This window comes from Lycorma delicatula, chromosome 1 (assembly GCF_047948215.1).
Source record: "Lycorma delicatula isolate Av1 chromosome 1, ASM4794821v1, whole genome shotgun sequence".
Lineage (NCBI taxonomy): Eukaryota > Metazoa > Arthropoda > Insecta > Hemiptera > Fulgoridae > Lycorma > Lycorma delicatula.
In genome coordinates, this window is record NC_134455.1 from 213,648,428 (window position 1) to 213,666,273 (window position 17,846).

General features: G+C 29.1%; 1 protein-coding gene across 9 annotated transcripts in view; it reads right to left on the bottom strand.

Moving 5' to 3' along the window:
• The window catches only part of Usp20-33 (Ubiquitin specific protease 20/33), a 130,978-nt gene that overhangs the window by 44,032 nt on the left and 69,100 nt on the right, over window positions 1-17,846 (bottom strand). For all 9 annotated transcript variants that reach the window (XM_075371893.1, XM_075371884.1, XM_075371900.1 and 6 more), the window contains 6 exons: window positions 16,188-16,407; window positions 14,123-14,205; window positions 13,640-13,755; window positions 9,940-10,193; window positions 9,554-9,732; window positions 3,641-3,836 (listed from right to left, as the gene is read on the bottom strand). In XM_075371893.1, the coding sequence (XP_075228008.1) occupies window positions 3,641-3,836; window positions 9,554-9,732; window positions 9,940-10,193; window positions 13,640-13,755; window positions 14,123-14,205; window positions 16,188-16,407 (1,048 nt within the window). The remainder of the gene's footprint in view (window positions 1-3,640; window positions 3,837-9,553; window positions 9,733-9,939; window positions 10,194-13,639; window positions 13,756-14,122; window positions 14,206-16,187; window positions 16,408-17,846) is intronic.

Below are 17,846 nucleotides of genomic sequence, written 5' to 3' on the forward strand. Positions count from 1 at the left end.
CCAATGGAAAACCAGTTCATCTCCTCACCCTAAAAAGGCACATCAGTCAAAATCCAACATCAAGGTCATACTCATTGTTTTTTCGATGGTGAGGGCATAGTGCGATCAGAGTTCGTTCCAAGGGGAACAACTGTAAATTCTGAATTTTATAAGGGTGTACTGCAACGTTTGCGAAACGACGTACGAATAAAGCGACCAGAAAAATGGACCAATGGCTTCCTTCTTCACCACGACAATGCGCGTGTCACACCTCGCTTCTCATTTGCGAGTTTTTGGCCGAAAAAAGTGTTCCTGTCTGCCCACATCCGCCATACTCACCGGATTTAGCACCATGCGACTTCTGGCTCTTCCCAAAAATTAAAACTGTGCTTAAAGGAAAACGTTTTGACACCATTGCTGACATTGAGAGGGCCACGACCGAGTAGCTGAAAGCCCTTCCGAAAGACGCCTTCCAGAACTGCCTCCAGTCATGGAGTCAACGCTAGGATAAGTGCATTGCTGGCCAAAGACAGTACTTTGAAGGAGATTAAATCGAATTCTATGTAACCTTATTACTTTTTTTAATAAAAAATTATTCACCATATTTTTTTATCACACCTCGTAGTTGACTAAATTCTGAAAGTCACAGTATTCTATTTGGAATGGTTTTAAACCATTCCAAATGTTGAGGGTTTCCACACTTTTGACTCACTAGGTATGTAGTGAAAAAGGTAAAGAAAGCTTGCATCAGTTCACTTATAATTTACCAATTGATTAAAATATCTACAAATATAATTGATTAAATATAAATATAGTAAATTATAATTAAATATTATATAAATATAACTGAATAAAAATCCACATATTTTCTTAATATTCTGGAAATATTATTTTTAAACTATCTCTTAAAAACAACTAGGTCTATTTTTTTTACAAGGTTGGATATTTTTTCCTGTTTTTCCATTTCTTGATTAAACCTCAATAATTCAATATAAATAGAAAATTGACACAAATATAAATGCACCTTATACTTACATTTTTATATTTATTACTTTTATTAATTTGATAATTTTATATTTTTGTAAATAAATACCTTTTCAAAGACAAGTAGATAATCTTCAGTTTCATTTTTAAGATTGGAATTTTCTTTAATTTTTTTTCTAAAATAACATATCTAAAATGTTTATTGATTTATTTACTTTTATGTATACTTTTGTTATCTTAATATAAATACACATACACATATATACAGAGTGATTCAAGAGGAAAGGAAAATAATTTTAGAACTGATTCTAGAGCTTGAAATAAGGAAACGTTCACAAAAACGTATGTCTGAAAATGCTTTGTTGTCAAGTTGTGGCTACTGAAAAATTTCACCCGGATTTCAGTTCCCCTGATAAAATGAAGCCATACTGTAATTTTTAAGGTTATGTAAGGAATAAACCTATGATTTCTTTTGTTCTTTCACCAAAAAAATTGAATAAAACAGGTCCGGAACTGTATCTGCCATGTAATTTTCATGATATTCAACATTAACATAAAAATTTGGTGTCAGAAAATACAGTGTTTTTGGGTTTGAAGTACTGTAAAGTAATTTTGGTAAAAATGACTAATAAATGAGAAAATTTTATTATAAAACTCGTAGGAAATTTAATTGAGAAAACTGATGTAATAGTCTATAAAGAAAAAAAAGTTTTATTATTAAAAACAAGAGAATAAAACTTAATAGAAATATGTTATGAATTTGTAAAAATTAAAAACAGCTGTTATTAGTACAATAAATTTAAACCTACAAAAAATTAAAACACTTTTTTAAATTTCCTTTTTAAAATAACACTTGCTGTGGTTTATACTGTAAAAATTAATATTGATATTGATGCACTTTTCAACTTGTTTTCTTACATTTTTTATCATCAATCTAATGATATCTTCGTATTCCTTGATGAGGGGCAGCAGCATTAAGAATGTAAGCGATCAGTTCATCACGTGTGCTTAATTTATGCTTGCTTACCTTGCTTTTTCATCAATCCACATAAAAGTAATCTAAGGAGTAAGATTGGGTGATGTAGGTGGTCAATTGACTCTCTAAATCCAATCCATTTGCCAGTAAATTTTTCATGATATAAGACAATTTGTTAATGGAACACCAACACATGAAATGTGTTGGTGTTCCATTAAATTGGTAGTACATTTCAATTCGCCAGTGAAACATTTTCAAGCACTGTAAGAAATTCATTGTTTTAAGATTCCAGATAATTTCTCCTCGTGACACATTGTTCTAGCAGAAAAGGACCTATTAATTGGTTGTCGATCATGCATTTACCCTAAATCGTTGCTGGAAATTTGATTAAACTACAGCATGTGGGTTTTCCTTTTGTTTATGCCACTGCAGGTAAAAGTAGCTTTGTACAAAAATAGTATAAACAGAACTAAGTGGTGATTATTGCTAACCCATTGACAAAACTGCAGTCTGTGAGTATGTAATGTCCTCCTGCATACAATATTTAGTGAAATGTTGAGTAGTATAGAAATTCTTTGTGTGCTCGTCGGATTGAGCTGTGACAACTGAAGAATGTTTTCCTTTTCATTATCATGCAACGGGTGATGTTCAGATGAAACATGAATGCTGGGAGGTGCACCTTTCTCACAAAAATTATTAAAAATTCAAGCTAATTTTTCAACAGTCTAAATTTACTGTACTAAAAACAGCTGTTTTTAATTTTTTAAATTCATAACATTACTCTGTTAATTTTTTTTTTTAATAATAAAAGTTGATTGTTTTTTGTTTTTCATACACTTTATTACATCAATTTTTTCAAAATTAAATTCTCTAGCAGTTTTGATAATAAAATGTATAATTAGTTTATTAAAAAAATTACTGTACTTCAAACCAAAACAACTGTTTTTTTTTTTTTCACCGAATTTTTCTGTTTTACATTGGATATCATACAAAATTCAGGAGATACAGTTCTGGGTCTTGTTTTATTTGATTTTTCAGTATTGTAGTTCAGTGGTATGTTTTTTTTAAAAACACAAGACACCATCAAGTTTAGCTGCTATATAATTCCCTAAAAATTTCAGTATGACCTCATTTAACGAGTGAACTGAAATTCAGGCAAAACTTTCTACTAACTGTAACTTGATAATAAAGAATTTTCAAATATGTGTTTGTATGAACTTTTTTCTGTATTTCAAGCTTTAAAATCAGTTCCCAAATTATTTTCCATTCCTCCTGAATCATTCTGTATATAAAACTTATTTTTGTCAGTTACTTGGAAAACAATCAATTTCCTTTCTCTTTTCAAACAATTATAAACAAGAAACAATCATAAGTTTTTGAAATATTCAAAAGAGTTTTTAAACTAATTATTGCAAATATTCAGTTTTATTTTAATTAATTTATATCCTTTTCTTACATGCTTATTCTAATTAACCCATGAATGAATTTAAAATTGTAATAATAAAACTAGAATTCTACAAGCAGTTCTGTAGGAAACAAACAGTTATTTGTTTGAAAATTATACTAATAATTAAAAATGTTAGATTTACTTTTATTTGTGATTATAAAACTATATACTCTAAAAAATGAATATATATATATATATATATATATGTGTGTGTGTGTGTGTGTGTGCGCATACAGAAAGGAGAAATACATTACCGGTAGAAAAGCACGTATGCTTCACAAGTACGTACAATATCAGGACTAACTCTGGTAACACACTGATCATCAAATTCATACCACTGCTCTGACTGTGCATTTAATGAATAACATGTATAATGACCTCCACTGCCTGCTGCACCATGGTGACAAATAACAGACACCAAATCATAACTGGTCACTTGTGATACACAATCTGACAGACAAATCCATTAAATCATAACTATTAATACAAGAATTCAAAAAATCCATTTTAAAGAAAATAATAACAGTAAAACCCACAACCTTCATATACAAATCTGAATATTTAGATATGTTTATAAGTCCCAATGTTCACTTAAACCTTAAGAATCAATGCACTGGTCTGGATGATTCTATTACTACTTTTTAGTTCAAAATACGGTTTTCTTTTGCAATACAAAAAATTATTTGTAATAAATAAATTTAAAGCTTGTGCATTTGCTGTGCTTATGTATTTTAACTGGTAAATGATTTCATCATTTATTATTTTAATTTTTAACAACTGTTAAGTAATTTTAATGATGAATTTATCTATATACATAAATTTCCATGAAAAATCTAAATTATTCCTGAGTAAGAATTGATTAAACAACATCAAGCTGCCTTTATTTTTACAGCCCTATAATGCAGTAAAACCTACAAAATTTTTTAGAAGTTTCTGCTTGTGAATGTTTATTAATTTTGTTAAATTAATTTGCTAAGTATTTCATTTTCTGGCAACTGATAAAAAATAAAAAAGATAATAACATTTTTTATGGCAATCCACAATACTGTTTGTGGAAGTTGTGTAAATGACAATTTTATACCCACACACTATCCATTCCACGATACTTTAATAAATCCTGTTTGGAGTAATCCCCTGATTTGTAATGCATTAATTAATATTAGATATATTATCATCACTTAATATGATTCATCATATTTATCATAGCAGAAGAAAAAGGTGATTAACATGGAAACAAGTATTGCTAAAATCAATCTGTATATTGTTCAACCATTCTTCTGGAAACTTGAAAAGAATTACTGTCACTTTTCTCAGTATCTTTATTCATCTTCAGAAAAGCTTACAAATACAACAAAATTTCATGTAGCACATCTTTCTTCCATAATATTCACTTTATTATAGAAGCATAATGTGTATACACCACTTTATGGCACAAATAAACAGAAATAACAATTATTTTCAAAAACTTCTTAAATTTCTAAACTACTTCCACAATAGGACTGAAACTTTGCCATTTATTTATTGATAAATGAATAAATAAATAATCATGTCAAAAAATTTGAAAAAAATATTTGTTCTAAAGGTATATTTACCTTTTTTCAGCAAGTGCACAGTCTCAAAAGTCTTCATACATGAAAAATACCAGGCGATTCAAAAAGGACTTTACAATTTTAAAAGCATATAAAAATGTATTAGATAACTTACAGATTTGGTTGAGGTCTCACTTCATAGAAAAATACATCAAGTTTGTCACCCAACATTCAATTTGATTCAAAATGGCTTCCATTTGTATTTGATATATTGCACATACATCTCACCTGAAGTCAATTTCATTCTAGACTAGGCAGCAAGTCAGGTATTACCTCTGCAGCTGTGGTGTTCATTTGAAGTCTTAGCTCAACAAGATCAGCAGGCAAAAGTAGTACCATAAACCCAATCTTTAATGAAACACCACAAAAAAAAATCTGGCAAGGTCGTCTGGGAAGCTAAGTGGCCATTTGGACCTTCATGACCAATCCACCATCCTTGTAGTGAGGTGGTGTCCCTTGTCATGCTATTAGTAATGGTATTCATCTTGGTCATCATCATCTAACTGAGGAATTAGAAACTTTTGAAGCTTGTCTAAATAAATGACACCAATTACAGTTGCCTCCTGGAAGAAGAGCAGGTCGTACAGTATTTGCTTAGGACACAAAAAAGATTGGCCTTAGGGCCTACTATGAACATCTGCAAAGTTTCATGAAGGTTTTCGCTACCCCATATTCAGCAGTTACAGGTGTTCTACTTGCCACTGATATTAAATCTTGACTCATCACTAAAAATTACATTGTCTAAAAATGTATTGTTGTATGCAATTCTATCATCATTTTCACAAAAAACAGCAGCTGAGTAATTTGTCGTCATCTGTAAGGTGTTGGACCATGGTTAGTTTGTACGGCTTTAAGTGCAATCGTTTATGTATACACACCAAACAATCAATGCCAGTCTCACATGACACGCTAAGTTGATTTCTTCAGACTACATGCAAAGCTTTCTCAGAGTTGTTCAACAGCAGCTTCAGGAGTGCATGGGCATCCTGGTGATTTTGTATACTTAACAGAACAACCTATCTCAATGAAGGTTTGGTGCCAAGAGTAAACTGTGACTCACGCCAAAGGAAAGGTGACTCATGCAAAATAAAATACAAGATGTTTATTTTTAGTTTATATGACTTTTTATTCAAAATAGGTTCCTTGTGAGTCAATACACAACTGGAAGCATTGGAAAAATTGTTCAAAAACAATCCTGATGCTCAACCTTTGAAATTGCCTGCAGTACCAAGTAGTAGCCCTCTGGATATCTGAAATCGTGTCGAAACAATGAAAACACTCATGTTTCATCACCTATTATGATACAAGATGTGAAGACTGGAGGGTCCCCTAGCAACCGATCTTTTCTCTGTAGTGTTCCACTCTGCAATCTTTTTGATTATCAATGAGCAAGTAGGACACAAAGCAACAACAGATCTTCTTTCTGCTCAAATTTTCAGTTAGAATGTGATGCACAGTTGTTTTAGGAATTCCAATGATATCCTCAATTAAACTGGTAAGATGTGCAACGATCATTTCGAAGAATTTCAGCCACTTTTTGAACATTTTCTTCTACTCGAACTGTCGATGATGCTCCTGGACATGGATCATCTTCAATGCTCTCTCTACCATTACGAAACTTTGCATACCACTTAAAAATGTTTTTAAGACTCATTGCTTCACTACCATAAACAGTTTGTATCATTTTAAAAGTGTCTGAGACACTTTTACCCAATTTAAAAGAAAACCTAATGTTTACACATTGCTCCATTAATCCTTTTACGACTGAAGTTCAAAACATACTGTTAAAGTTTTGGTTATTACAAGCAGTCTGTGGTGCCAGCACTTTTAAATTTACAACAGAAGGTAGTCGGAATACCACGCTAGTTAATTCATGCATCCATTCACAGATTGCATTAGTAGTTACGCGAATATAAAATCAGTCACTTTTTCTGTGGGACGGACTGCATATGCCTACTAGGAGGCTCCCTACCATACTCTCTACAAAAATTAGTTGAATTGCAGTTGCTGACTGCAAATCGTGAAATGAAATCACACAACGAGCATATACTGCACCAGTAAATGTATGCATTTTTAACAACATTGGTGATGGCACTGATGGTTGAATTCGTTACTGATGAACTATGTGGGTCAAAACTTAATGTTCTGCTATGAAATGAAACCTCAACTGAATCTGTAAGTTATCTAAACAAACTTTTATATGGTTTTAAAGTTGTTAAGTTCTTTTTGAATCACCGGGTACACATAAAAATTTTTTTCTTTATTAATAACTAAAAAGTGAGCTGATCATTTTAACTGAGAGATACTACCCATTAATTTAATTAAGAAAAGAACAAGCTTTAATATAGACCATGAATCCAATTTTTGTTTACTTCAGAATATTTGATTTTAAAGTCAGGCTTTATGAAAATGTTCTAGGCTATTATGAAATCAATTGGATTCTTTTTATTTTAATTATCTGATCAAAGTTTATAAACATTAATTCATAAACCCACTTTCTTTATGAAATTTACATCTGAACTGTAATTAAAAGCTTTTATTTAACTTGCTTTAGAAATAATCAAATCTTGCACTGCTATATCTTTTGATCTATCATATGAAAATCAATGAAATTTGGTACACGTATGTAACTTTGATGACAATACAGCACTACGGTGTTGGAATCTGATATGACCCAACCCCACGCGCTACCCCTATGCTAAATTCATGCATTTAGTTGAAAATTTTCATTTCTCATGAACTATCATATGAAAATGATTGAAATTTGGTACAAGTATGTAACTTCGATGTGTAAAAATAAATATTTTTATTTTTTTTAGTCTTAAAAAAAAAAAAAAAAAATTACAAAAATATATTTGATTACATATAAAAAATTATTTTTTAAAAATCCTTTTTACTTAACTAATATTAATATTAACATTAATAAAAAAGAAAAACAAATTAGAAAACCCCTCTAAAAAGTAAAAAATATGAATTAAATCAAATTGAGAATTTTAAACAAAAAATATAATATATTAACAAATATAAAAATGCACTGAAAGTAAAAAAATAAATTATATAAATATCTAATAAATAAAAAATAAATGTAATAATTATTAAATTTTAAAATTAAAAGTAATGAAAATATTTATAGACATTTGCTGTATTTTAAAATATATTTTTTGTTTAATGAGGTTGTTTAGTATATGTATACACTTTATTTACCTGTAATAAAACAACTCAAGTTTTAATTCTTTGATAGTTCAAATTTGCACCGAGATGACCTTTAAGGATTAATAAGATTAAAAATAAAAATTAAATTTAGAAATCTTGCACAAAATTATTACATTTTGACAGTAATCTGAAAAATTATTAATTATTATTATTATTATAACTGTAATCGTAATTATGAATTCATTAAATAAAAATTCATAATTAATTAAAATGAAACTTTTAGCGGAAAGAGTGCATTCAATTTGGCTTAGGTTACAAGCAGAATTCGAAGATCAATTTCACTATGTGAGAACACATACAAAGAAAGCGGAGTGGGTGCATTTTCCCAGATTGTTACTTGTAGCTAGTCAGTCTCAACTGGAGAGGTTCCAGCAGACCTTTCCACCTCCTGGCGTCGTTATTGAAAATGAAAATTAATTGTTGTAAAAATAAATGTTCTGTTGTTTTAAATAAATTATAAAAACTGCACCACACTTTTATTTAACTAAATATTTTCATTACTTTTAATTTTAAAATTTAATGATTATTACATTTATTTATTGGTTATTTATTAGATATTTATATAATTTATTTTTTACTTTTCTGTGCATTTTTATATTTGTTAATATATAATATTTTTTTGTTTAAAATTCTCAATTTGATTTAATTCTTATTTTTTACTTTTTAGAGGAGTTTTCTAATTTGTTTCCTTTTTTAATAATATTAGTTAAATAAAAGCTTTTTTAAAAATTAATTTTTTACATGTAATCAAATATATTTTTGTATTTTTTCATGCTGACTTAGAAGTTATATTAAATAAGATTATTAGACTTCATCATTTGGTGATAATGGTCCTAAAGTTAGATTGATTTATCTAAATGAAATTCATGACAACATGTTTAGTGTGGCACTAACAAAGATACTAGCATTATTTAATTGGTATAGATAATAATCCTGTAGCTAATATTAGTCAAACAAATAACTATATAACTTCTGTACTTATGCGAGATATAAACTCAACTAATTTTTATACTAATTTTCATTGTTTCTGAAATTAAATATTATATTTTAACGATTCCATGTTGCTTGAATAGTCTTAAAAATAAAGTCCTTTACCAGTACAGACAGAAAAATTCTAGCTACTTATAATTATGTTTTTCACATATAAAAACTATTGAAGTGAAATAATCATGTTTCATTTAAATAGCCAGTCAGTTGTTAAAAATGAATAGTATTAAGAGAGTTGTTCATTAGCATTAAAGAGAACAAGGATAGTTTTATCAAAGTATTTCAATGCCATATAATTTTACAACTATATAAAAATAAATGAATACCTAATATGATAAAAATAATAAACAATTTTTTTTTTAATAGTAGAAAGCTTACCTTTATGCAAATAGGGTTTTAATTCCAATCCTTCCAGTGGAAATGTAACATGACTATTTATTTTTGAAGAAAACATCAATTCATGACGAAACCTTTTCAAATGAATACAAAGCACTTCTGGTAATTCCAAAACTTTTGAGTACTTGACTCCATTCCTTAATTTATTACACTTTTCACAACTGGAAAACATATGAAATAAACACAGAATGATATATTCAATTTTTAACAGTTATTTTTCTAACATGCTTTTAATTAATCACATGTTCATAAAAGAACTAAGCAACAAGTGCCAAGATTTAAAAAGCCTTTAATATGTTCTTCTTCCTTACACTAAATCTGATTCAGTTACAACTTAATTCATAAATTATTATGAAAATAATTATTACCTATACATATTATCACCCTTAAGTTCGTCAGCACTGAAGAATGCAGCAAGACAATCGTGCAAGCTGACTGTTGGGCCCCAAAACCAACTACAAAGCCACTCCCACAACCAGTTTAACCATCCTTGATCAGTAGAATACAGTTCTGTACATTTAGCCAATGTTGAATTGACAGAACCTTGGTGTAACATGTTCAAATGGTCCCTACTAGGAATTGGAAGTGATAAATCCTGGAACGTTTCAACCCTTGTTGATATCTGAAATTATAAAATTAAAGATCGCAATAATGATATATCTACTTTTAACAACTTTGCAAAACTAACACATTTAGATTTTAGTTACACCTTGGTAATAAGCCACCCTAATTCAATTAACATTTCTCAGACATTAGATAATTAATTTTCAACATTCTACCCAACAATGAGAGCTAATGTTTTTATTCACTTGCCTAATTTTGGTACGGAAATCTTTTTTAAGTAGGATGTAGACCAGTAATTTTTTTCATTACTTAACAATTAAATCTATTATACCAATTTGTTGTATTAAGTCTATTTGTTAAATAAATTTGTTTTTCATTCTTTCTAAATAATAATTTCAAAATTAATATCTAGCTACAGTTTAATCAACTGCTACTCTATCTATAGAGTATTTTAAATGTTTATTTTTGAATACTTTTTACTGTATATATACACATTCGTTTATGAAATTCACACACTTTCACCTCCTTAAGAATTTTATTTACAACTAATAACATGCATGTTAATCATTTTCCTGTCTTGTGTGTGTGTGTGTGAGTGTGTGTGTGTATGTATGTATATGTATGTGTGTGTGAATGTGTTTATGAGTAAAGGTGGTTTTGAGTTGATAATCCAGCATTAGCTGGACCAAAAATCTACAAATTTACCATGGTGACTTCATAATGCATGGACATTAGTGATATTAAGTTGGTGTCTCAAAGTGGTGAGGTACTAAAGGAGGGTCAGGTGACAAATATCAGTTCACTTGCTAAAATATAGCAACACAGTTGTTAGTTTTAATGCACTGATTCCTAAATTTTTAGGTATAAATATTTAACCCTCAATAAATTGAGACAAACTCTAATTTCTTATTCAATCAGTTGTGAACTCATAATTCTCTGAAAATGAAATAAGATTCTATTAACATATGTTATTAAAAAAATTTTTTTTTATAAAAAAAATTAAAGGAGGATGTAAATTTAACAATATCTTATAAAACAAATAAAAGGTATATTACAACGAAGAAAACAGGGTTAAAAGAAATTAGAGAAACAACCAATTATAATTTTTTTTTTTTTTAACCAGAAAGTAAAAGTATTTTACAGGTTTTTCAATTCTTTTAATTTTTTTACATTTTTCAAGTCAGCATGAAATTTAAACGTGTAACCTTTAATTGCAGACTTGCTTCCAAAATTAAATTTTAAATTTTATATATTTGTTTAAAGCTCACTTCCTGGGCAAGTCTGAAGTAGCTTTATTATTAATTTTTTCTTAAACTATAAAGGTTAGAGAAAGTTACAATCCCTTTCATAACAATGTAGCCTTCAAAAACGTTCAATTAAATTACAGGGCATTCATACATTTATAAAATTTTCCTGAATATTTTAATTTAAGAAGAAAACTAGTATCTTTCAATCATTCGTTTTTCATCATTATTATTTATGTAGAGGTTAAATTAATTTTTTATTTATTAATGTATTAGAGGGTATTTCTCAATTAGTTATACAAAACTAATCTTTAATATTGAAAAAAGTAAATAACTTACATAATTGTTTGATACATACTGAATGCAGTATATCTATATCTTCACATTGCATTCCGCCTAACACTGCTACTTCCTGAAATTCTAACTAGGTGGCAAATGCAAATGAAATATCCCATCAGTCATCACGGAGTTGTATGTTGGTGCACAGCATGGTCAGCGTTGTTTATTGTTTCATGAATTCAAATCGGCTACTACCATTCAAAGACAATTCATGACTAAATATCGCAAGCAACCACCTCAAAGACAGTCTATTATTGCATAGTGCAATTGTTTTAATGAAATAGGTTGTATATCATCCCACAGGACATCAGGTCAGGGTAGATCTTAACTTTTTGAAGGGGCAATCAAACAAATGTAGCAGACAATAGAGACACAAGGTTTTTTCACCACAACAACAGCTCCAGTGCACTGCTCCAAATTTTGCTCTGAGTATTTGGCCACCAACACTAGAATAAAATTGTTACCAGAACCCTTCCTACAGTCCTGACCATGCTCTCTGCATGACTTCGCACTGTTCACAGACCGAAAGGGAGGCATTTTACAAGCAATGATGACCTTCTAAATGCATGGGGCAATGAGAATGCCAAAATCTGACAAAACATGGCATAGTTACTTTGAAGACTAATTTTGAAGGATGGATAACTTTAAAATGTGTGGTGGAAATTATTTTGAAAAATTATATAAAAGATAAGACGTAATGCAAAACTTTCCTAGTGCCCTTTGTACTTACAGTGTTTATGGTTAACAAGAAACAAAATAACATCATATAAGGAGATAATTATAAATATCTGTTGTATATTTATATACATGATTATTTTTTGATAAAAAAAAAATATAAAAATATTCTGGGGCAAGAGATTACATAATTTTATTTGCTGCACACCATGACTCTCCTAAGGGGTATATGTATTTCTTGTATAGTTTTGCAGTATGCAACACATTAAAAATACCATAGTTTACACGAAGAAAAAATTAACAAGAAACTAGTGACTTCATAAAAATAAGGAAAGGGATGCAGAAGCACAGTGTAAAGAGACTGGTAGCATTCATGAATTAAGAGATTTGAAATATGATAATGTTTATTCATTTTTTACAAGTTTTCAAAATAATTTTTGTCATTTTATTTTTTATATGAAAATACTTCAAATATCAAAACATTAAGCTATATAATATCAGTGTAACAATCTATTACTAATCAATGTTAACAAAAATGTAAATATTTGCTTAAAAACTTTCATTCAAGCTGTCTGGCAAAACTTCCAACACAACCGTGGCAAGAAGAGTTTTCTCCATAAAATAAAAAAAAATAAACAAACTCAGTCCCACTTGCTGAAGATAAAACTTACAAAAAAAATTTAAGGGTTAATTTGCAAATATCTTTTTATTTTACGCCAGTTAAAAATACATGTGCAACATTGCACATGTTTTGTAAAACATTGAGGAACAGTGTTGATAATCATCAACAGTGTATTAAAACTGTCGTTTCAATGATATTTCATCAGGCCATTGTAGAAAGAAATAATCCAGCTACTGTACAATTACAATTAAGTTATTTACAGTATATGTGTTGTCAACTTAGGAAAGTTAAGAATTCTAACATTTTTCGGTTAGGCAGTTTCATTAATTTATTATTGTATTCTTGTAAATGTATACATGAATTGAAAATGTCCCAACATTATTATCTTTAGAATTCTAAAATATCTTAAATTAAGACAGAGGATACAAAATAGAATGTCTCCTAGATGTTAGTTAAAAAGAAATTAACATAGTGTCGATTTTTAACTACTGTAAAAATTTACTATTTCAGGATCTGAATCAACATCTTTATCTATTTTTCTTTTTACAGAATAATTTTCAAGTCACACAATCTAAATTTTAAAAATTCTAAAACAAAACAACTGAAGAAAAAATGTCAACTTACTCTGTTACAAGTTAGGCACTGAACACTACTCAATAGTTTTCCATCAAAAACATCAGAAATAATACTGCGAAACTTGACCTGTTTCCGACTTCGATGTGATCCTCTTGGAGAAGAACCTATAGAGCATAATGCAAAGATTTACCAATATAGTTTTTGTAAGTACAATTACTTCTCAAATACTCTAAATCTAAACATAACTTTTTAAATGAAAGGAAGTAACACTCATTAAAACAGATGCCTATCTGTAAATTCTGCAGCTGCAGCAAGAATGAATATATAATTATATAATAAAAGTATGACAGCATAAAAAATATGATAATGATACACAGAATAGTTAATATTTCTATGTTAGCACACACAGAAAGCACACTACTATGTGCACGTTACTGTGTTTATCAAAAATAATATAAAAATAAAAACTTCACTGAAATATATTTAATAAAACTTAAGCACAAAGCACTAAATCTTCAAAAATTTACTCACCATGGTGCTGACCTTTTGTTGTACTAGTTAATTTTGACCTCAATCGTTCAGGAGGAGGTGAAGGTGATCTCGATAAAGAACGACTGTAAAAACAATAATCATTATTAATCTAACAAAAGTAATAACCAAAATCCAAAAAGAAATAACCAATTTAGAATTTCAAATCTGATTTGTTTATAATAAAATTGTTCATTAATGAAATTATTTGTCAATTATTACTCAAAGCTACAAAATCTAACAATGAACCTTAGAAAATCAACTGAGCAAACCCAAATTGTGTTTAAAAAATAAACTCTACAATCAGCAGAATTCTTTTTATAGCAAAGTCTTTTGTTATCAGAGCTAAATTCAGTGTTGCGCAGCAAGATATTATTACAAATAATAGAAACTAAGGATGTTATAAATTACAACACAGTGGAAACCGCTTACATCAAACATTTCTACATTACTCCTTTTCTTCTTTGTTTATCTGTTTCCAAGTCAGGAAATCAAAACATCAGGATTTTTTCAGTGTTCTTTACTGCATGCAGTCTCACTAGGTGCTGATCTCACTAAGATTAAACCCATCTCACATTGGTATCATAACTGACATCTAATACCTAAAAGTAATACATCCATTCTGTTCTCTCCTTTTCCTTACTTTTTTCTAGCAATTGTATTTTTTAAACCATACTATACTTTTAACAACCTCTAATTTCTTTCTAATTATAATACACATATTCTAGGTCATAAATTCTAAATAAAATTATTTTTAATGTTCCCAAAAATGTCCACAAGATCTTATTTCACATTTTCCTTTGCTTTCTTCCTATACACCAACTATTACAGATTCTCCTTACAAAATAAAATCAAAAAATCAAATACTCTGAGCCTGCAGATCCCAGGTTAGATTCTAGTTCCAATTAAGTTAAAAAAATGTTAGTATCTTTTGATTATATATATATATTTAAAGGTATAAAAATAAAATTTTCAGTTAAAATAAATTAAAATTTGACAGCTGCTACTTCCAGTGGTGATGTTACAATCATAATACAACATTTGAGGACATAAGTTCAGTATGTTTTAATTACTGTATATAATCAAACATTATACTGTTAGGATTGTAACACCAACAAATCTCTACTATATCTTACTAATCATAAAATTCATTAATTTTTTCAAACAGCATGTCATCCACTTCTGTTAAACAATTAAAAATCTCATTAAATTTCAAATCTCAGAGAACAACAAATTTATAGATCATAAGATGTCAATAATATATAACAAGTTTTCTATTTGAGACAACAGAAGAGAAGGGCAACAATTTTGATCAACATATTACCCAAAAATAAAGATTATTAAAAATCTGATAAGAATTAGGTGAAAGCGGCTTGTAAACAATCTTTTGACTAATGAAAGAATAAATTCTTTCTGTCACCTACAGGCAGTCAGTTTTACAGACAGGCAGCAAGAAGACATGATTAGTTTTAATATTTAATATTTTAAACAATGCCAACTGAGTACATTTTTTTACAGTAATCCAGTATGATGAAGAAATAAAAAAAAATAGGCAAAGAATGGACAGATAAATAAATAGAAATTAATATAAGCTGCAGAACTGAATATAATTCTGAATGCTGTCCAGAACTATAACAAAATATTAACTACTAGAAAAAACAACCAGACAATTCTAAATGAATGCTCATCTCTTTATTCTTTTTCAACGCTGATCGCTAGTGTTCCTGCATTTGTCCATTAAATGAAGCAATCATGCTTATCTAAACTACATTCTGTAGTTTTCTTACAGTACACAAATGATTATTCAGCTTAAAATAAATAATATAAAAAATAATCCTTCTGTATACAAAAAACTCAATTCATATTTATCTAGAGACATTGCTACAATTCACATTAACAGGCTCTATTAATAGCCAAGCCAAATTAAATAAAGAATAGACAAAACAATCAATAAACTGGTATTTAGTAAATGAGTTAATTTTGAACTTTTTAAATAAATTAAACACCAGAAAAATGACAATACAAAATCACTTTTATCACATGAAATGATTTTATCCAAACCACTTACTTTCGTTTGGTACTACCCTTTGTACTGCTGCCCTCCTCACTTAATGAGCTTCTTTCACTAACCCCAGAATCACATGTCTCATACTCATCACCTTCTGACTGACTGGATGCCCCTCCACCAACCTCACCCTCACCACCCATCACTACAACACTACTTCCTGTATTCTGTTCTCCTTCCATTTCTCCATCTGACAAATCTTCATCAAGACCAGACATTCTTTCTGTAAAGAAAATATACAAAAATGAATATATATATATATATATATATATAGAATATTCCATTTTCAGCACAAAAAATAAGATTGTAATAAAACAAAAAGTTTGTACAATATCAACCAAATTTTTTTTATTATTTTGAATCTTCTAACAAGTTATGTTTGAAAAACAATATCATTCATATGGCTTTCACAGCTTTGCTTAACATAACCAAGCTAACAAAATTTCACTTGATTTGTTTGCATAAATCAGCTTGAATTCGACTAATAACACGTTGAATATTTGCTTTCATTAATTGTTAGTAGTTTGTTGCTATAGACTTGTGACTTAATATAACCACAGAAAAAAAGTCTACAGGAGTCAAATCACACAATCTTGATAGCCAACTGATATTACCATTTCATGAAATTATTGAATTACAAAAGCTTTTGATGCAATAACTGAATTGTTTCAGCAGCTGTGTGACATGTGGCACCATTCTGCTGAAATCACATCTCAATCAAAAATTTCCCAAATTTGCAAACAAAAAATCATGAATCCTAGCTCAACAGCATTCACCATTTATTGTAACACTATTTCCCTGTTCATTTTCAAAAAAAATAAAAATGGCTCAATTAACCAGCTCATAATCTACATCAAAAAGTGATTATTTGTTGTTGAACAACTTGCGGATAGAATCATTCCAATATGGCAATTCTGCTTGTTTACAGTCATCAAGCCAAAAATGAGCCTAATCTGAAAAGATGTTGTTTGGAGCCACTTTGAGCTGCTCTAGAGTCCAATCAGCAAACTGTCTATGCAAAGAATGGTCCTGTGGCTTTTATTCTTGAGTTAGTTGGATCTTATAAGGGTGGGAACCAAGATCTTGATGTACAATTCACCATGATGTTGTTGAAGAAAGGCACAATTCTTTTGAATGATGTGAAACTGATAAACTTTGATTTTCATGCACACTTCCTTCTTAGCAGCAATATTCTCCTGATTCCTTCCATTTTTTTTGAGAATTGGTGATTTAACATAAAAGTAGAGAAAATTCTCTTTGAATTTTTTTAAGTAAATGATGAATTATGCTTTTGTTTTTCTGATTGTACACACCATAAATATTGCAAAGTGCATGATACATAGCTGTAGCAGATTCCATATTTTGATAATCAATTTTTACAATTTGTAAATATTGTTAAGGCATGTAGCATTTTATGATGATTTTTCATAAACTTTTGAAAAAACATATGACGCTTGAAAAACTAAGTAAAAATTCATTAACAAAAATGCTGATTAACTTGATACTACAGGAATATTCAGGGGAATGCCGCCTTACCTGCTGCTTATAGAGGTTAACTTATCATAAAATTGTTTTTCCTTCTATCACATCCTTAACTTAAAAGTAGTTTTAAGTATGGTGTAAGTAAAACCGTATTATTTGTTTTATTTGTATTTTTAAGCT